Source organism: Rhinolophus ferrumequinum, chromosome 26 (assembly GCF_004115265.2).
Source record: "Rhinolophus ferrumequinum isolate MPI-CBG mRhiFer1 chromosome 26, mRhiFer1_v1.p, whole genome shotgun sequence".
NCBI lineage: Eukaryota > Metazoa > Chordata > Mammalia > Chiroptera > Rhinolophidae > Rhinolophus > Rhinolophus ferrumequinum.
The window spans coordinates 21,667,943-21,689,399 of NC_046309.1; the positions used below are offsets into that span (position 1 = coordinate 21,667,943).

Genomic DNA, 21,457 nt, shown 5'->3' on the forward strand with positions numbered 1-21,457 from the left:
GCTATTTCTTTCCCTTTGACTGCAGCTTTAAAAAGTCATGCAAAGTAATAGGCTTGAGATAATTCACTTTTCAAAATATAAATAAAATATGTAGTAAAGACTTTTCAAGAAGAGATGGGGTAAAATCCTCAGCATGCAAAAATAACTTTCTGAAAAACTTTTTCTTAAATAACCAAACCCTTAATAGTTTTCCCCAGCCATCCATAAAAAATGATGTTATAATTTTTATTTGAATTAATAAAATAGACTTTAATAGCTACATCTGTAATGCTTTACGTTAACCTAAATTCTTACTGCACAGTAGTTTTGTACTATACCCTGCTAATTTCTGGAACAGCTGAATAATTATTACAAGCTGTAAAGTTTATTGTTCTTTTCCTTCTTGATTGAGCCATCTGTCAGAAACAAAAGCAAAGATAAAAATCTCATTGAGCCACCAAAGATTCTGTATTTCTTAATGTCACTTCTAAGGAGACACATTTATCTGGAAAAAAATCAATGCTGCATTTCCAAGAAATTTTTTTTTACTTCATTGCAGATGGGGAACTCAAGGAGATTTCACCACTACCCACCCTCGGCCTGTGGTCAAAGTAAAACTCTTCACAGAAAGTACCGGAGTCCTGGCTCTTGAAGACAAAGAACTGGGAAGGGTGAGTTCTGGTCAGCTCTCTTTCTGAGGCTGCACAATTGTAACTTCTTTTGATTCGAGTTAAACTGGACCAGTATGCAGTGTGTGAACTTTCTGTTCACAAATTACACAAAATAATTTATTTGTAATTTCCCATGAACGAAGCATACATCTCTAATTTAATAAAAATAATTGTCCATAACAGAGAAAGTATCATGACAGGCTTTGGGAGGGTAAGGGATGCATATAAGATCGTAGCCAGTGACTCAATCATTCTTGTCACATGTGTACTCGACTGAGTAAGAATGGTACAGGCCAATTTGTCCTTCTTGGTGAAGGCTAATTCTCATTAAAGCATCTCTCTCCACAGGTTAAAAGCATTGTCGTTATATTTGAAACCATCTGTTCTTTGTGTTTATTATAATTCGACTAATTGTAGATATCTCTTAAGTGTATTTATCTCTCTTACGTCTCCCATTTTCCTTATAAGAGGAGTCTTCCTCACCCGTCTTTTAATACTGAATTTTTTTTATAGTCACCTTCTCATACCTAGAATATATTTATCCTCTCATTCCAGTACGTCTTCACTATGCTCAGCTTCTATTAGCAGTAAAAGCATTAAAATTATGGTACATTTGTGATCTTAACGCCTCTCTGTATAAAAAATTTATCTGCACTCTTGTTTATGAAGTAGTTGTGTTCCAGTTAGTAGGTTATAAAATCTTCTGCAGTGTGGATCTATCTTACCCAGTCCTGAACACTGCACTTAAAGATATTTTCCACGGAATGAAGCCTTTGGAAATCTGACTTGACACTTTCCGGTGACGATGGGCAGCTTGTGTGCTACTAGATGTTGAAGGATACTGGGATCGTTCTGGGTACTGGAATGTTCTTTGTTTCCCCAAAGTTGGGATGCCAGTTCATTTCAAGTCCTCCTCCTCTTCTATATCCTTTACGCTGTTGGGTTGTTTTTCATTGCTGGGGATTTTATGAATCTATCCCCACACTCTTCCCCAGAGATGGTGAGTCTGCACTCACATCCCAGATTTCCTCTTCTGTTCCCTCTTTGCATGTACCTGTTAATGCCTAAGAGAGCTGAGCCATACTGTTCATTCATTCATGTACTTATGTATTTGCACATGTATTCATTCAACACAGGTATACAGGGAGCATAACCCAACAGAAGAGTCCTGGAAATTACTCATGGTTGGGTGGATTTATGAATCGGCATTTTTCATTTGAACTAGTATTACATTAATTTTTCCCTATTCCCTCCTGTAGCTATTTTTCACTGTCTAATAGCAGCCAGTTTAAGACTAATGCTATTATGTAATTCTTGAGATACTTTTAATTCATTTCTCAGCTGGCCAAATATGTATTTAAGCACTTTTAAATTGGGTACATAAGTAGCATATTTTCCAGTCAGTCATATTCCTGAGAAAGGTCTTATGCTCCCTTACTCCTTTCATACAAGAAAGACAACTTTTCTATGTATACGAGTTTCTCAACCTCAGCACCACTGATATTTTGAGCAGGACAATTCTTTGTTGTTGGGTGCTCTCCTGTGCGTTTTACGGTATTTAGCAGCATCCCGGACCTCCAGTCAATAACTCCAGTTGTTCCCCTTCACCTTAAATCAAGATAATCAAAAATGTCTCCAGACATTGCCAAATGCACGCTGAAATGTGTTCAAAAACCACCCCTGCTTAAGAACTATTGATCTAAACGAATGACCTTCGTAGGTCCCATGGGTACGTAAATATCATTTGTACAAATATATGAATGACGTCCAGTTCTTTTATTTTTCTTCCTTGGAGCTTCAGATTTATATATCCAACCTGCAGACTTGGTATCTCTAATTGTATACTAATATATCTCTCAAACTAAATATTTTTGAGGAGAACTAAAGATTGGCATCCCCTTGAAGTCTTCCATAGTTGTCGAGCCAATGACCACGCCATTCCCTTTAATTCTCTTGCCTTCACTCTAATACCCAATCTATTTGCAAGTTCTGTCAGCTTTGCCCTAAATTTATCCTGAATCCATCACCATCTTAACTTCTCCTCTCCCCTAATTCAGGACACCATGATTTCTCACGTATACTACCGTGATAGGCTGCTTACTGCTTTCCCATTTATCATCTTGTCCCCTCTGATCCAGCTTTCACACCTCAGCCACTATGATCTAGTTAAAATTCAAAACAAATCACATCATTCTGTCCTTAAAATCATCCATTGTTTCCTCATTTATTAGAAATCAAAACCAGGCTCCTTGTCAAGGTGTAGCATGTCTAAGGATGGTTTTCAAGGTGAAACAGCACCTGGAGTTTCAGGAGGCCCTCAGGTCCCACTGCAGAGCTGCTGGGTCAGAAACTCTGGGGCCAGAGGTTGGCAGCCTGTTTTAACAAGGCCTCCTGATAACTTAGCCACAACCAACAGTGAGGAGCCCTGCTCTGCATGAACGGATCCCTCTCCAAATTTGTCTCCTGTTGCCTGTTGTAACCACCTCACTGTCATTCTTCTCTCACACTTGGTTTTATTTCTGTCCCTCAAACATATCGTACTCATTCTGCTTTAAACTTTAGGTCTTTAGATGTGTTATGGTCTGAACACCTGTGCACATGTGCAATTAGAAGAAATTGGTGATTATCTCTGGGTGTTAATGTCTCCTATATGTTTATTTACATTCATACTTAGAAACAGTAACAACCGTTTTTGTTGTTGTTGTTTTTAATTTGAAGAAAAAGACCTTCCATGGTCTGAAATCTGCAGTCTAAAGTCTTTAAAGTGAACTTTTAAAATTCAAATTTGAGGTAGCTTATGCACTTGAAAGATGAGTAACAGAGCCTATAAAATTGTTTAATACCACACGGACATACCACTGTACACCTACTAAAGTTTCTAAAATACAAGAAAACTAACAACAAATGCTGTCAGGGATGCAAAGCAACAGAAACGTACTCTGTCCTGGTGGAAATGCAAAATGGTGCAACCATTTGGAATGTAACTTGCCAGTTTCTCATAAAGTTAAAGGTACACTTACCGTATGCCTCAGCAGTTGCCCTCCTAGCTACTCACCCAAGGTTTTATAATGTTTATGCCCTGCATGTGAATGTTTATAACAGCTTTACTCATAATTGCTAAAAGCTGGAAGCAATAAGATGCCTTTCAACAGACGAATTGATAAACTAACTGTGGAATACATGCAATGGAATTCTATTCAGTAATAAGAAGATACAAGCTGTTCATTCACCCAGCAACATAGATGAGACTTAAATGCAAGCGAAGGAAGTAAAACCCCAAAAGACTACGTATTGTATGATGAATTGTAGAAAGGGCGAAACCATAGGGACAGAAAACAGATGGTCGTTTGCCAAGCACGGACCAAGGGGGAAGTGGTTGGCTACAGAGGGATATACAGGGAACTCGTAAGGTGAAGGAATATTGTCTCTGGTACTGGGTGTTGGATGCATGAATGTATATGTTCTCTGACACCCATCACAAAGAATGTGCTTTAATGCGCACACACACACACACACACACACACACACACACACACACACACACACACACACACACACACACACACACACACACACACACCCCAACACACCAACTCACCAACCAGGGGTGTCAAGGGCATCCCAGTAGAGAATGCAGACTGTGACTAATGAACTTAATTGTATTACAAAGATGTGACACACCTGCACCGAAAGGTGTGATGAAAGGAGAAGCACACCTAAGCAACCAAAGAGGAAGACGGTAACCTGCAAACCCTGCCTCACCAAGTGAGGAAGATGAACACGCCCCGTGATGCGCCGTAGCCGTCTCGTTAGGGACGATGAGGCTATGAGAAGGGCACACTTCACCTCTGTGATACTCTTTCCAAAACCCCCACATAAACCCCGTCTACTTATGAGGAAAACATCAGACAAAACCAGACTGAGGAACATTGTACAGAATAGTTGGCCAGTATTTGTCAAAGCTGTCAAGGTCATGAAAAACAAGACTGAGAAACTGTCATGCATCAGAGGAGACTAAGGAGACGTGACAGCTACATGCAGTGTAGTGTCCTGGATTTAATCTTGGAATAGAAAGAGGATGTTAATGGAAAAACTGGTGGAATCCAAATGGAGTCTGGGGTTTAGTTAACAGTAAGGTACCAATGTCAGTTTCATGGTTTTCACACATGTCGTGTATGCTGTTAATTACGGGGGAAGCCGTCGAAGTATATGGGAACTTTCAGTAATATTTTTGCAAATTTTCTATAAAACTTAAATTATTCCAGAATGCAAAGCTTGGTTTTAAAAAGATGTTTAGTAAAGAAGGCTGTTAAATATTTTTGCAAAATGCTTCAACATATATTTTCTAAAAAAAAACAACATTTTTTTAACATCAATTCCATTATCACACCTAGGAAACTTAATATTGATTCAGTAATATGTGATAGACAGTGAACGTTCAGAGTTGCCTAATTATCCCACTGTGTCTATGAAAGCTGGAGAGGCCTCTCATCCAGAATACAATCCGGGACCGTGTATTGCATTTGATTGTCATGACTCTAACATCCTTTATTTTACAATGCCTGCCTCTTTTTTTTTTTTGTGGGGGGGGGGGCTGTTGTGATAATGAAATAATGACATTTTGGGAAAGTTTGTAGAATGTTTTTCATTCTCAGTCTGTCTTACTGTTTTTTTCATGGTTGGATTCAGGTTAACATTTTTGGGGAATAGCATTTCCTGGTAAGTGTTTTGTGCTTCCCATTGCATCGTGTCAAGAGTCATACAGTGGCATTTTTTTCCCCTAATATTGGTGCTGTTAACTAAGTACAATCCCATTATTCTTTGTTTTTTGGCACTTGAGATGCTAACAGACTCAGCTTGTATTCTCCTTGTCCCAGGCCTATAATCAGCCTGGGTCCTTTTAGTGATTCTGGAATTTACAAACCACATTCTATGTATTATCACTTCTGGTTAAGAAACATACAGTCAAAAAAACCATCATGAGTTTACAGGCTCCCCACAGAATCACTATATTATCTCATTTTCTGTTTTATAATACATACAAAATCATTTTAGAAATCCCATACCAGTATCACAACTATCAGCAAACTTACAAAGTAAAGATCAGTATTTCTTTGCAGGTTTTTTGTGGTTTTTTTATTGTTTTTTTTTTTTTTTTGTCCTTAGAATGCATCATAGTAAGGATATATATCCTTTATCACAGTCTGTTACTGTGATAAAAAGTAACTCGATGAAATAGAAGATAAAACTTCTTAATATTCTAAATGGTAAATTACTGAAGAAACTACAGTACAGGTTCAGTCATTACAGAGATTTTCGGCAACAAATCTATCAGACAATAGTTTTCACCAGAGCAGCTTACCAACAGGCTTATTTGATAGTTTTGCCATACTAAGGAAGCTTCCTTCCAGGGCCTCTTCATTAAGTGTGATCTGGAGGCATTTATTCTCTTGTTCTTAGACCCCGTATCTGTAAACTGAGCAAGATGAAATAAAAACTTTCTGTTGTCATTTCTTGTTCTAATACTCTGTCACTGTATTGGTTTCCTGGTTATCATTACTGCTTACTATTCCAACATAATCCCATTCACTCCTCTTTAAGGATCGTTGAGCCATTCCATGTTTAGATAAGGAAAATGAGAATTGGAGAGGTTATGACCCCTTTTGCAGTGCAAAAGGCAGGATTTGAACTCGGGTTTTCTGACCCCATAGTCTATGCCCTAAGGTAATCATTAAATACTACACCTGATAAAATGAGAAAATCCGACAATGTTTGACAATCGTGGAGTGAGTGGGGGCCAATTTAATTTCACAACTTAAAGCAAGAACCAAATATTCTTTAAGGTAAAGTCATTTTCCGCATAGCCATTGAACATATTTTATGTCATTTTATACAGTAGCATGCATCTCACTGGGGGGTCCCTGGCTGCCAGTGTGCTTTTATTTCTGTAGGTGCTTCTCCACTCTGTGCACGTAAGAGCCGCCTCCGGGAGTGTGTGAGCAGATGCAAGTTCCGGGTCCACACTTTTTTAGTTGGTTTGGGGTGAGCCCAGGAAGGAGTATTTTTAAGCACTGCTCAGGAGCTACTAACGTGCATCTCGGGTTGAGAATCTCTGTACTCTGATACAAATATGCAGCAGGTTTTAGAACTAGCAATTCATAAGGATAAGAAAAAAATGCATCCTAGCAGATAGTTGTGTGAAATGATAGCTCAAATTTAGACAGGCATCGACAGTGGAAGGTTGTGTTCTCTGGCAAGTGCCTGACATGCAGATTTTGTTTGTAGATGGCAGATGCCAATACTTATTTATGGAAATGGGGGTGGCAGATGGAGATTTCTCATCCGAATTGGTGGCCAACCCTCCACCAGGTGCTAAGGGAATACCTAGAGGCAGAAGAGGGTGTTATTCCTATTATGGGTATGTCCTAGCAGCTAAATAGTTGACCAGTCAAGAACCTGAAAGTCTACAGTTCATTATCATCAAGATGATTTTTGTCCCAAAAAACTCTAAAAGCAAGGCTTACCTAACATAACCATAGAAAGATCTAAATAATGATGATCCCACAGGACATTTTTCTGAGGACAATATAATTTTCATTGAGTCTTTCAGAATGAGTTATTGTACTCCTGCGTAGCTATTTAACTTGCCCAATAGTATTCTCGGGAACAAGATGAATTTTTGAAGTCTCTACCCAAATACATTTTTAGTTTTAGAAGTGTAGCTATGAAGATATTCTGACAGTTGTTAGAAAAATGACCTATTGTCTGTTCCTACACTCTGCATTCCTGGCATGGGTACCAGCTCGTTACACACAGGAGAGGATGCTGGCTTATTTTCCTCCCAAGGATGGAGAAGCATGCACATCAGAGAATTTGTTTTCTTTTACAGAGCAGTGGGGCCAGAACAACTTCCTTTGTCTAATTTTATTAAATAATTTGTCAAGATAGCAAAAGGCTAAAAGTTTGCTCACCGTTTTGAGAGTAGTAATATTCTTGAAATTAAGGTTTTCATTTCACATGGTTCTTGCATCTTTTTATCTTTCTGTTGGAATAGCTGTACTTCCGTTCAACATTTCTTAATGTAGATCTGTTTGTACCTAATGATTCCCAGTGACAGCCATTATGCTTGTTTTACAAATGTATATACTATATGGACACAGCAGGTGTGAATTTCAGGTACATTTTAAATGTTAAGATAAATGGGCCTTGCTGAATTGATTATTCCATTAAAATGAACTATTATCTTTCAAGCAGCTTGTTACATCTTAATGTAGCAAGTAAAAATTAGCCCATATATTTGCCTTTCTCATCAAATTGTTTCTTCTGTGTGCTTTATGAAGCATCAAAGGAGCTCCATCTGAGGAGTTATCAGAATATACATGATTTTTGTTTGTTTCTGAAATTTGACAAGAGAGAAGCAATATAGTGGTGTGCTTAAACATCTGTCTTCTTGGGAGGGAAATACGGTCTTAGAAACTCTTATTCCCTGGTCAGTCTAATTCTCTTGCCCCTCTTGTGTTTCTGGAGTATATTCTTTTTGTGTTTTTCTGGTTAATTTGAATTTTATGTAATTTTATCGTTCTCATTTATGATAAAATTTTTTGGAGCCGCGTTAGTTACTTTAGCCAAATTCAGCATATTTAACTGGATACCCCATACATCCATACATATAACTGTTTAGGACCCACACAGTTCAAAACATGTATCTAATTGCCTGTTTATTGACAGTCACCATTGGACTTCTAATTTCAACATGCAAAGTAATAGATCAAGATTAGACTACAGATATTTTATTAAATAATTAATCGTCCTAATTTTTCACAAATGACGCAGTTAAATTCATAAAAGTCACTGAGACCTTTCCTTCATTCAGACAGATAAAATTTATATTTGAGGACTTAAAAAAAACAGTTTCCAGCATTATATGAATTTGATTCATCTACATATGAATCCAAAAAGCATTAGGGAAGCTGCTAGTGAAATCATAATCGTAGGTATTTTTTTTTGCAATTTGAAAGCAAAATGTAATATTCTATTTTATTGAAATAGCGCTAGATGCCTGCTACTTTACTCCGTAAATTAATATCATTTGCTGCAAAATGGAATGGAAAGTCATTTACATTTCATATATGTGTCTCATTCAACTCATCATACAGAGTACACTTTTATTTTTGTAGTTCTAGCAAGTACTATCGCTTTTCTGCAAGTAAAAGTCCCAGAAAAGTTCTCCTTCCGCCTTTAATCCTTTCATGTAGCCATTCTTCACGTGACTTTGTTGTCCTATCTCAGAAGCCATGCTAGTGACAGCAGGAGATAAGTCACACAGGGTACACATTCTTTCTGAATACTTTTTTTCTTGCAGCAATTAATTAATTATATGTGGCCCGTTAATAACACGGTATGAAGTAGTAGAGGAGACTGTCATTCTGAGTCTGACTTTGAAGGAAAGGAGACTGATAACATGCATCAGTTGGTCCTCAGTGAGTTTACCTCAGACCTTCTCTGAGGAGTTAGCTGGCATCCTCAATGGGGAGGGACAGGGAAGTATTTTCTCACTTTCTCGTCACTAAAAGAGGGTGAGCCAGTTATAAATAGGCATCCTTCATGGGGTGTCCGTATGTGGGTGATTATGGTAGAAGTTGACATTTCATTTTCCTCAGAATGTCAGAGGCCTGTCTCTGTCCCCGACAGAACAAATTTTAGACACAGACACTGTACTAATAATCCCTCGTTTCTAATAGGTGTGGAGTGCTATTTCATTATGGTTTTAATTTGCACTTCTCTAGCAACTAGTACTAATCATTTTGGACATAAACATTTTGCATGCTGATTTGTCATCTGTACATCTTCTTTGATGAAGAATCTGTTCAAATATTTTCCCCAATTTTTAATTGCGTTACTTGTTTTCTTATTCTTGAGTTTGGAAAGACCATGATATGTTGCTTACATATCCTTCGTTAGATATATGATGTGTAAATATTTTGCTCCCCGTCGTCAGCTTGTTTTTGCATTTTGTTAACAGTGTGTTTCAAAGAGCTTGTTGAGTATCACAAACTGAAAGCCTTGAAACCTGCTTCCAGAAGACATTGATTCTTGTTTTGGCTCAGCCATAATAGCCATGAGTGTATGAAGAAATCACTTAGTCGCATATTTTTCTGAATTCAGTTCTTTGGAGCATGTGAAATGTATTACCACTCTTTCTCAGCCTCGTACTCTCCTGTCTTCCTTCATTTAGATGACTTCTAAAGAGCTAAGATTTAGATGACTTCTGACTGGTTTGCATACATGACAAATTCAGGAGATTTTCAGGAATCTTAACATTTTGGAAAATTGTTGTGTTATGATTACTGCACCTTGCATAGATTTCTTATTCAAATGAAGAATAAGAATTCACCTTCACTCTTCAGGGTGATAGTTGCTTTTCAATATAAATAACAACACTTATCTGTAAATCAGTCACTCCCAAAACATTTTGCACTAATTGCATATTTCATGCTTTTCAGTTTAAGGGTGCAGCTGACGTAATCCGAGTTCAAACATTATATGTAACTCCCTCCTTTCCATCCTACGATCATATATTATGGATTGACAAAAATAAAATTGACTTAGCTGTAAGAATTCTTATACTTAATAACCAAAGAGTGAGAACAATGCTAAATTAGTTATGATATTATAATGTTAGTGAAACAACTAAGGAAATAATGTGTTGGATTAGGAAGGGGGATGTAAAATTGAAAATGTCTGTTGTTACCGGGAAGTAATTTTCCTTAGGTATTCATTTCACTTCAGTGTCAAGTTATTTACATAACAAGAGTAATGCCTGCTTTTTAGGGTGACGTGAGAATTAATTTAAATTTCACAAAGCACTCTGAGACACTAAGTTGAAAGGTTCTTCATAAATTCAGGTATTATTATAACCAGACTAGTAAAAAGAAACATGATAAAGCTACTCATGCAGTGTCCTCTAATAGAAACTGTGTTGGTTAAGGAAACATAAAGGTTACTGCTATTTATAATTTATGGCTTAGGGAAATCAATCAAGAATAATAATGATGCTTTCCCGTCTAGATAAGTCTTAAAAAACAGATATAGCTGTGACGGAATATATTGCTTCATCCAAGGAGAAGTATGAAATCAATACCTTACAAGCAATAAAATTGATATATGAAGATGATTAAAGGCCAGTATCTTTAATTGAGCCATGAAAAATATAGTGACAAACTTGACTGTGTCTTTCAAAATCTTCAAGGAAAGACTTTGACATAGAAGAAATAATTCTTGATCATTTGGATATGTGGAACTTGGAATTTGTTAGATTCATGTACATGGCGGTCTGCATTCTAGTAACCAAAATAATCGGCCTCATTGTTCATCCTAATTTCTAAAACCTTTTTGATTAATGCTAAGGAAAATAAAAATTTGTTTAACTAAGTCAATTAACGCAAAGTGAGAACAATATTTTCAAAAGATTTCATATAAGCAGAATGCTTCAGGAATGTTAGAGAAATAATCCCGCACACAAACACACACAAATCTCTCATTAAAATAATCAGACAAAACTAATGACAGAAATCTATATGTAAAGATATCTTTGAATCACATGCTTAGGGGAAGAAATGTAAAAGTCAAATTGTGTTCTTTTCATTATCAGATCTCAGCTTTTAGTGTTCTTTTATGATGAAATCTCACCTTTTATTGTCCGTGTGTTAGTTTCCTATTGCCACTTTAACAAATTACTAAAAACTCAGTGGCTTAAAACAACAAATTTATTATCTTACAGTTGTAAAAGTCAGAAGTCCAAGATGAACCTCAGGGGGCTAAAATCAAGAAGTTTGCAGGGTTGTGTTCCTTTCTGGAAGATCTAGGAGAGAATCAGTTTTTTTTTTTTTTTTAACCTTTCCCAGCTTCTAGAGGCTGCCAGTGTTCCTTGGCTCATGGACCCTTTCTGTTTCCCAAGGTCGCTGTGGCTGATTCAGTATTTCTCACATATCATTCCAACACTCACTCTTCTGTCTTCCTTTTCCATATCTAAGAACTCCTGTGATGGTGCTGGGCCCACCTGGACATTCTAGGATAATCTCCTTATTGTAGTCAGCTAATTAATTAGCAACCTTAATGCCATCTGCTACCTCAGTTTCCCTCTGCCATGCAAAGGAACGTATCCACAGGTTCTTTAACTTAGGACATACCGGTAGGCATGTTTGGGAGATTATTCTGCCTTGTCACAGTCCAGAAATGGAAAGATGAGAGTTTCATAAATTTTTAGAGACTAGCAAATAAATGGCATATGATTTCTAGCGTTTCTACTGTCATTTTCTGTTCTCACATTTTGGCAGTACTTTAGTTGGCACAGCTTTTTCTCTTTTTAACTCAAGGAAGTAGCAGTTTAATGTTTGCATTTTTATTTCTAATTTCTCTGAGCATCCATCCATCGCTTCAGTCAACCAACTAATCAAGGAACCAACAAATACTTGCTAAGTGTCTACTGTAAGATATAAAGGAAACCATGATGAAAAATGGCTTAATTAAAGATACTGGCTTAAATTACCCTATCAGCTACAAATGAATCACTCTATTTACTGTAGAATAGCTTCTGCCCTCCAGGAGCATACTCTGCTAAATGTATTCCAAGAGCCCCTCGTATGATGGTTCATTGTCGAGATGTCAGAAATGAATTGGGAAATATTTTATACACCTTGGTTTTTCCATGTCCTCTCCTCAACCCCCATGAGGCAAATAAATTTTTTAATCTCTAATAAAACTCTATTTAATCTCTAATAAAAGTTTTTAATAAGCTAATGTCCGGGAAAGTATATAATTAAGTAAATACTTTTTTTTTTTTAACTCAGTTTCTTTCATTGTTTTGAAAAAGACCTTTCTTATCAGAAAGTACTATATACTTTGTGTGGTTCTGTCAGGCCAAGTACACACTTGGTAAGGGTTTGGAAGTTTGATCAATTCCATATTGTAAATTCCAGGATTCTTTCCAACTTTCAAAATAAATGGTACTGGATTTAGCCTGCAGACAATAGGGTTGACAGAAGACTTAATGCTAATCCTTCAGTATACAAAAGAGCATTGTGTTAGAGAGAGTGAGCAGGTGTTCTTTGTTCCAACTGATAGAACAGGAAGCGTTGATATTAAATCAAAGGAGAAATAATTTAAGCAACCTCAAATGTATTAAACACTGGAAAATGTTATAAGAAGGGTGTAGATTTCTCTCAGAAAAATTATCTGATTCATCTTCTCCACACACTGAAAATGTGGTATTCTGATATTGCAGAAAATATATGCTAGTTGCTAACATGTGCTACGTAAAAAATTATTGAAATGAAGTAAATTCAGTTAGTCCTTTCCCACTATGTACTCTCTCAAGATCCTAAGATCTCAAGAAAGTACTTGAAAGGTTCACAAAGACTAGTCATTGTGAATCTTTGATAAATTATAAAATCTCTGTCAGTTGCATGAGATAGAAAATGACAACTGAACCCAAAAAGTCAATGTTTCTCATAGAAATGGCTCCACTTATCTGGAGAAATGTTCCCTTGGTCATTTCCTTAAAATACCCTATGTCTCAAAGATGCCTGATTGTCAGCAAAAAGGATTTTTAATCACAAATTGAAATGATTCCAAGTAATAGCATTTTCAGTCCCTTCTTACACGATTTTAAAGATGTAGTTTTAAGCCTAATGCCTCTCTTAGTTGGATGTGAGGGCACCTGACATATATTGAGTCACATGACTCCTACAGTTCCTACAGAGGGGGCTTATTCTTTACTCAAAAGTATGAAAATCTGATAGTCATTCCCTGGCCCAAAAGGATCTTTTGACTGCATGTTATAGGATAATATACGAACTCCTTAGTGAAACACATTCTTTTACAGTCTCTCTCTCATCTTCTTTTCTGGTCTCATCCATCTGTACAACCTTCTTATTTCCTTATCTTCTTCAACCTACCTAGCCGTATCCTCCTTCATTGCTGCCTTTTCATACGAGGTCCCTTTCCGCTAAAGTGATTTTGGCCAATTTGCCCAATCTTGCTCACTTAAGAGTTAAGTGAAGTCTTCTCCCGTTCCTCAAACAGATTGATTCCCCAAACCATCACAGTCTGGCCTCACCTAGATTTTCTCTTGCTGAGATCTCTTGTAACTTCTCTGTTAAGCCAAGCAATACCCTTCCCGTCCTTGCTGTGCTTGACATCTCGATTGTCCTTTGGCCATTTCCTACTCCCGGGAACACACTCTGCTTTGAGTGTAGTACATCGCACACCCTTCTGGTTTTTCTTCTGCCTCCTTGGCCTCTGGTCTCAATTCTAGCTGTTTGTGTGTTTTCTCCTTTTTCCAACTCTTAAAAGTTAGTGTTCTTAAAAGTTAGTGAAGAAGTTAGGGTTCTCTCTTCTTCACTTTTGATGAGAAGTTCTTTTGATTGAAGTTCTTTTGGTGGCAAGCAATGGAAACTGACTGAGCATAGATCCAGGGAATGAAAAAAGAGCTGACTAATTTGGCTTGGAGGAAGGACTTGAGAACCAAAGGTAAGAATGCCAACATCAGGATTGTGTGCCTTTTTCTAGGGTGCCACTCTTAGGGTGGTTCCTTTCCAACAACCTCATGTCTTTATCTCTTGGTCCCTTCCCATATATTTTGTGTTATAAATCTAATGTGTTCTTTTAGACTCCCAAAGGAAACATTAATTCCTGTACATGAAGTCTGTTCTTATTTCTTAAAGAATTGCAGGTTGCACCCATCTTTGAGAGGGGTACCTCTCAAATTGTACCAAATATGTATGTACCAAATTGTACCAAATATGTATGTCTATTCTTTTACTATAAGACTACAGCACAATTATTGTTGTCATGTGGTCTTTTTCTTCTTCCTCTAGGTGAAGAGATATTTATGGGAAAGGGCTGTGAATTCTTCACCGAGACACAGAGCCTATCTAACCCCTCTCAGTTCTTCTAGATTTTCCTCGCTGCTTTTTAGTTTTTCAGGTCTTTGTTGAAATAGTGTTTAGAAATTTAGAAAGACTTGAATTCATATATCACAAAATTCAACTAATGTAATATATACACAAACACACATGACTTGGCTTTAATCAATGTTCCTAAATAGAAGGAAAACAATGTAGAGGTACTGGCTTGTACAAGTATATTTTAAGACAAAAATCTTTCCCAATCCCATATTACACTAAATATTATGTATATGTATGTATATTTACACTTCATTTTTGTGTTTCTTTTCCTGTGTATTAAATTTGACAGAATTTTAAACAAAGCCTAAAAATCCATTTTGTGTTTTTCATTACACCTTAGCAAAGATGACAAGTGATGTTGACATTTTATGATGAAGGAGATACATTGGCTTTATATTTAAGATAAGAAATCATAAAATGTGGTGTCATGCTAAATGACAAGACATTTCAAGTGTTGGTGACAAAAATAAACTTGAAGGAGATGAAATGTGTATAGAAAGGTTAAGAGAAATGAACAGCAAAAAGCAAGCTTCTTTGCTAAGTAATACAAGAAGCTGTTTTGTACAGACCTGTAATTTAATTTAGATGTACAGAAGAATCCTTAGAAAATGTTTGTATCTGTTACATATTTTAATTATTGTATCATCAACATCAGGCACGCCTCTGAACATGAACTAAGTCCTATTGAAGAACTGCTTATCACGAAATAAATCTATAAGCACTTATTTACTTGCAAAAGACTGATGAAGCAAATCTCTGTATGTATGTACTCGTTAGGACACTACCAAATGCTGTAACACAGATGACATTTCAGTTGTTGAAAACAATAGTACCTACATAACAGTTGACTATGGGTTCCTGACAGATGGGTAGATTTCCTTGTTTTTATGGTTCTCTCATTTCCTAGAGGATTATTCTCCTGCGTTTGGCTAGCAGACGAGTAAAGAGGAATGAAGAAGGCATACTTATATCTTGATCATTTTCCCCAGAGTGACACCTTACTTCTCTGTATATTCCGTTAGCTAGCACTTTCATATGTCCCTACTTAGAGGCAGGGGGAGCTAGAAAATATAGTCCTTGCCTGACGAGCTGCTTTCTAGTGAAGGCGTGACTCCTGCTGGACAGCTATGTGGTCTGCCATAGTTCACCCCTACAGTCAAGGTTCACAAAACAACAGTTGTGCTACCTTTACCCTTACACATAGATCACAGTCACTTCAGCTCAAGGGAAACAACCTGAAGTCTCATCCTGTCCTTACATCCAGTCCAAAGTCCAACACCCCCATTAGGTCCAGCTGTGGCCCTTTGCAGCCTGGTGACCTATGCACTCAGTTCATGCTGACTGCCCACTGCCCCACCTCCTCTCCCCACCCTGCCCTGGCACAAATCCAATACACCGCCGTGGAGCGGGGGACAGGAGAGTGACAGTTCAGTTTCCATTTGCGTAAAGGTAAAGTGGTAAATCCATAGCAGTAATTGTCTGGTGACAACAGCAGAATCTTGTCACGGCAGGTGCTGTGAAGCCACCCTGCCGCAACAACATTCAGGGTCTCTTTGTTGGACCCTTACAGTGCATTTGCAGAGAACTCCTTTGTCTTTCATTCTCCCGGGCCCTTTGGGCTACCTACACTGAGAGCTGCTTCCTGGGCTGAATCACCTATGGCTAGATCACGTAAAGGAGTATGACCCTCAGTCAGTTTCCCTTGCTCGCCACCAAAGGGAGTTCAACCAATGTAATACTTATTATGGTTTCTGTCATGTCAATTCTTTATCTCATCAAAAGGGAAGGAGAGAGCACCCTGTGGATCACTAACTTTTAAGAGTTGGGAAAAGGAGAAAACACACAAACAGCTAGAATTGAGACCAGAGGCCACGGAGGCAGAAGAAAAACCAGAAAGGTGTTCCATGTACTACATTCAAAGCAGAGAGTGTTTCCGGAAGTAGGGAGTAGCCAAATGAGAATCACTTTCTGCTGTGCAATTTGGGAACCTGGAAACTTATTTTACAGGCAATGTTTACGAGTAAGTTCAGGGTTTATTCACCAGTATAGCTTTTTTTTTTCCCCAGTAGATTTAGAAACAATAAATATAATAGATTTTGTATCTGTGAGCCTCCATTTGCAACATGTCCCGGTGTTCACATCTTTTATCTATCAGAGTCTGTCCAGAAAAATAGAGACAATTACAGATCTTTCAAATGGAGGAAATTTAACACAAGGAATTCGTTATCTACACGTGTTATGGAACAGAGAAGCCAAACAAATGATGGTGAATGAACCCAGAGACTAATGAAATCAGAAAACTGCTGCACACCCTAGGGATAGAGGAGCGATGAGAAGAAGTGATATTACAAGATATTATCTGAGCTCTTAGCTCTGATAAGAGGAGACTGTGAGCTCCGTGAGGGATCTGAGCCATTTATATTTTTTCATCTTCGTGTCTCCACAGAGTGAGCACGCAAATGTTTCTTTACTTGAACAGAGATAAGCAGTAAATTGTTCCACTGCCTTCATTTAGAAGTACCCGTCAGAGAACGAAAATGTGTCAGAAATGATGGCATTCAATACTGGGGTGACCCTTAATTTCTGGATCAGCTGCAGTTAATTATTTTGGAATCTTATTTATTTAACCCATCACTGGCGTTGAGAGAATGAGAAATTGTCAGAAGTTTCAGTTTAAGTATTCTCTTCCTGTATAAGACTTTTAGAGTTTGGAACAAAACCAACTTTTGTATAAACATAGAAGGAAGAATTAAAAAGGAATAAAGTCTGTAGGTGGCTCATGCCCAAATACATTTAAAAAAAAAAAAGACAGTGTAGGGAGAAAGAGAGAAAAAGCTTTCCAGAATTGCTGGGGAAGTAGCAGTTGTAGCTACAGAGGATATGTAGCTCTATCTTAGTCTTTGATTCTTTTTTGGAATCACCTTTTAAGTTGATAATGACATTCCTTTGAATGCTGGTTTGAGCCAAAAATTATCAACTTATTTTCATTTGCTGTTATTTAAGAAAGAATCTGTAAAATATTCTATTGAATATTTTAGCAGTAAAAAAGCACTAATTCTAGAATATGATCATAATTTTTGAAAACAACAGAAATGCCATTTAATCTGTTTTTGAATGTGCCTTTATATGCTTAAGTGTACAGATATGCTGGATTCAGTTTAGTTATGGCTTTTAGAATAGGCTTGAGAAAAGTCTCAAAATAGTAGATACATTTAACAACTTGGAAGTTGAGAATAGTTTGAGAAGCTTTTTTGTCTATGTTGCCTTTCCTAGAGAGAAAATGAGCCTTGCTTGAAGATTTCTCAGTGAATATTTCCACTTATACATGGAAATGAAGGGTTTTTTTTTTTTTTTTTAGGGTCGGGGGGAGGGAAGTATGTCAAATTCAGTAGCTGTAAAAACATTTTAGCATACCTGAGCATGTTATAATTCTTCCATTTACATAGACATTTCAGGGTTTTTTTTTCTTTTTATTGATTTAAAGTAAGAATTTTAAATGCAATGAAATGCAGTGCATTTCATATCTTTATTTTATGCCTCATAATACAGTGCTCTCATTTAAAAATATCTATTAAGGTTGGATGTTGAGTGTGTCTAAATATTGTCAGGACGGACTAAAAAGGAGAAAATACATTGCTTTGTCTATATGGTCTGTAATATCTGAAGAGGAAGCTTTTCATTCCTGAGTTGGCTTTGTGGAGATGTAATGTGAAATAATCACTTGGTAATTTGTCAGTGTTATTAAAAATAATTACTTTGTTTCAGTCATAACATCATCTTTATAGTTTTGAAAACATAGTCAGGGAGAAAACTCTTCTTTGGTATTGATCTAGAGCACAAAATGTGCTATGATCCATCTTTTCCATCTCTAATCGAGTTGATTTTCTTTAATACTGTTCTACAGTGAAAATAGTAAAACATGAGGTGTATTTTTTGCTGCTTAAAATAATTGTTTTGGCTTTTTAAGCGTGCTATCTGTAATTTCAAAGAATATTTCTTAATGAACTTCTTTGCCCTGAGGAGTTTAGAGTATTCTTGAAATTATACCTGTCTATTAAGTATTTTTCAACCATCAATTCAGCTGTAGTCCTTATGCTATTAATTCATTATGAAGTAACACAGGGAGAAAATTTATGGGATAAAATGAAAACACATATTGGTCAAAACAATAAATGAGTCTATATTGAAATCCCAGCTGCTGTGGTGGGACTGAAATGGTTTATTAGACACATTTTGGAGTTGACACCTTCTTTTCAAACAGGAAAACATGTGGAAAAATTATGGTTCCAGTTCTTAGACACTCTGTATTGTGTACTTAAATGTTTTCTTTTTTTCTCCTGCAGGTGATATTATACCCAACTTCTAATAGCTCCAAATCAGCTGAGTTTCACCGAATGATAGTTCCAAAAAATAGCCAAGATTCTGACTTAAAAATCAAATTGGCAGTGCGAATGGATAAACCGCCACATATGAAACATAGTGGGTGAGTGTGTACTTGAAGTTGTTTTGCTGCTGAATTATTGGATTTCATTTCAATGTATCACTTTTGTCAATTATCACTTTTGTCAGTTTACTGAAAGAATCAGTATATCAGGCTTTCACATGAAATTTCCCCCAAAAAAATGACATGCACATATTAACTTACTTTTTTAAACCTATAGACATCTTGATAGCTAAATACTTCGGTATTTAGTTAATATAACTATTTGCATGCTAACATAACATTGGTATTTTTTTGCACATCACTTAGATTGATAAAGAACAGTGATATATGGAGACAGCTTCTAAGAAATATTTTTCAAAATACAGTAGTTTAAACAAGCCTAGCATTTGGGTCCCCCGAAAGATGGAAACTTACCTAGAATGCATTAAAGCTCAAAGGTGGTTCGGATATAACCCAGGAGGCTGTATCCATTTTGATGAAGGATGTGAGTGTTCATCCAATGTCTGGCTGCAAAACTGTATCAATGCCAGAGGAAACTGATGCTGGCGGATGCGCCAGAGGTTCAGGGACTGTCTCCCGGGGACTGCCATGGGGCAAAGCCAAGCTTCATCTCTGCCAAGGTTCTTCATCCCTTGTAGCTGGTGAGGTAACAGGTCTGAACTTGTGAGTACAATAATGTGCCTTTTTTTTTTTCCCAGAAAAACTCAGGTCTTTCTCAGAGCATACTACAGTCGGGATAAGGCTAAGGACCCTATTGCTGCCTTGGTTTGGTGGGCAGTGTATGCAGAGTCAGAACTAGTCACACTGAGGGAAAAACACCTCAGAGGGGGGCTCTTCGGGAACAGTGATTTGGGCAGTCCGCGTCTTTAATGTGGGAGTGTAAAGTGAAGACTCACTGTGACAGTTCATAATGCAGGTGGAGTTCCTGGGACTTAATAGAGTTCTTCTTTCTTTCATTCATCTACCTGCTCGCCATTGATTTATGTGGCAGACGTGGATTGAGTACTTAACTCTGTTCCAACCAGAACAAACCTCAGTAAGATACCGGGCCAGGCCTGAAGGAACTGGCTAGTCAGGGACCCGGCTTGTATATAAATAATGATAACACAGAGGAATCAGTGCTATAAGAAAGGAATGGGTACTGGTGGAAATAACACCATTCCCACTGGAGTTAGTCATGAAAGTCTCTCAAGTGCACAGACTTTTGAGATGAAACTTGAAGTATGAATTCAGCAGGTGGGCGGTGGGGAGGACGGGCATTTCAATCACGTGACAGAGCATAGAGCTGGACAGTGATGACAAGTGTGGTGCAACTGGCACAGGGTGCTTTGAGGCTACAGAGAGTACTACTGCTCTCAGGGAGCTCGAGATTAGTCGAGACTGCTCTGCTAGTGCTCAGAGATTGGTAGAGCCTAGAGTTCGCCATACAGGACCGTGATATGTTCCAGGTACTGCAGTTATCTCTCTCCTGTTTTTGACTCAGTGTCTTTATTTTAATGAATGACATGAGAAATGGGAACCTAGGCATTATAATGCCAAGAGAGCCCATCATGGATGCACAGCCAGCAGCACGTAGATACATGGAGCCTTCAGATTATCTCAGCGACCACGAGTAAACATGAAATGGGGCACATGGCACGCTCTGCAGCCGTTAGCTTCTGTGGAGAGAAAGCCCGGCTCTAATCCTTGGCGGTTTCTTGCGTTAGAACCATCCAGGGAAGGTGGGGCGATCCAGCCCCCTTCCAAGACTTGATTATTTTTGTTTGTTTCTTTTTTGTTGCTTTTTATCACTCCTTTGCCCTGAAGGAGAATTGCTTTGTATCACATCACACCACTACCTTTGACTAAATCCGGATTCCCAAAATGGCTCTGGAGTTGGCCCAAGACTTCAGGTGAAGGGGATTGCTAAGCAGAGTGTGTCATGACTCTCAGTTTAAGCCGTAAAGCTCACCTTGGATTCAGATCAGGAATGCGTGAGATCCGAGCTACATCAGTCGTTATCTACCATTTCTAAAAGAAACTAGCAGGCATTTCCAGACATTGAGTTATCTCTGTAGTTTATGGTACATAAAAGGAAGGAATTCTAGAAATGAAAATATCTGTGATGTTATTCTGCTAGTTGGTGTGTGACAGAGCGTAATTAAGAATATCATAGTTTTAAAAATTCATTAAAACTACTCAGGTCCGGTATTGGGCATACTAATAATGATGAAGCAGAATTAAAACTTTTCAGCATTGCTGTAAAAGCAGTTTGTCCCCTATGGGCAGGGACAGTACAGGTGCTTTGCTACAAGTTCAAGTTTCTCAGGGACTGCACAGTAAGTTTTAAATATTCTTATTATCACCCCTGCATATAGATGTATATGGGAAACCAGGACTTGACCGACCTTGTAACT

At 37.6% G+C, this 21,457-nt stretch overlaps 1 protein-coding gene across 21 annotated transcripts in view; it reads left to right on the forward strand.

Annotated features, from left to right (window-relative positions):
* The window catches only part of CADPS2 (calcium dependent secretion activator 2), a 473,581-nt gene that overhangs the window by 240,238 nt on the left and 211,886 nt on the right, over positions 1-21,457 (forward strand). For all 21 annotated transcript variants that reach the window (XM_033098855.1, XM_033098852.1, XM_033098844.1 and 18 more), the window contains exons 7-8: positions 539-650; positions 18,961-19,100. In XM_033098855.1, the coding sequence (XP_032954746.1) occupies positions 539-650; positions 18,961-19,100 (252 nt within the window). The remainder of the gene's footprint in view (positions 1-538; positions 651-18,960; positions 19,101-21,457) is intronic.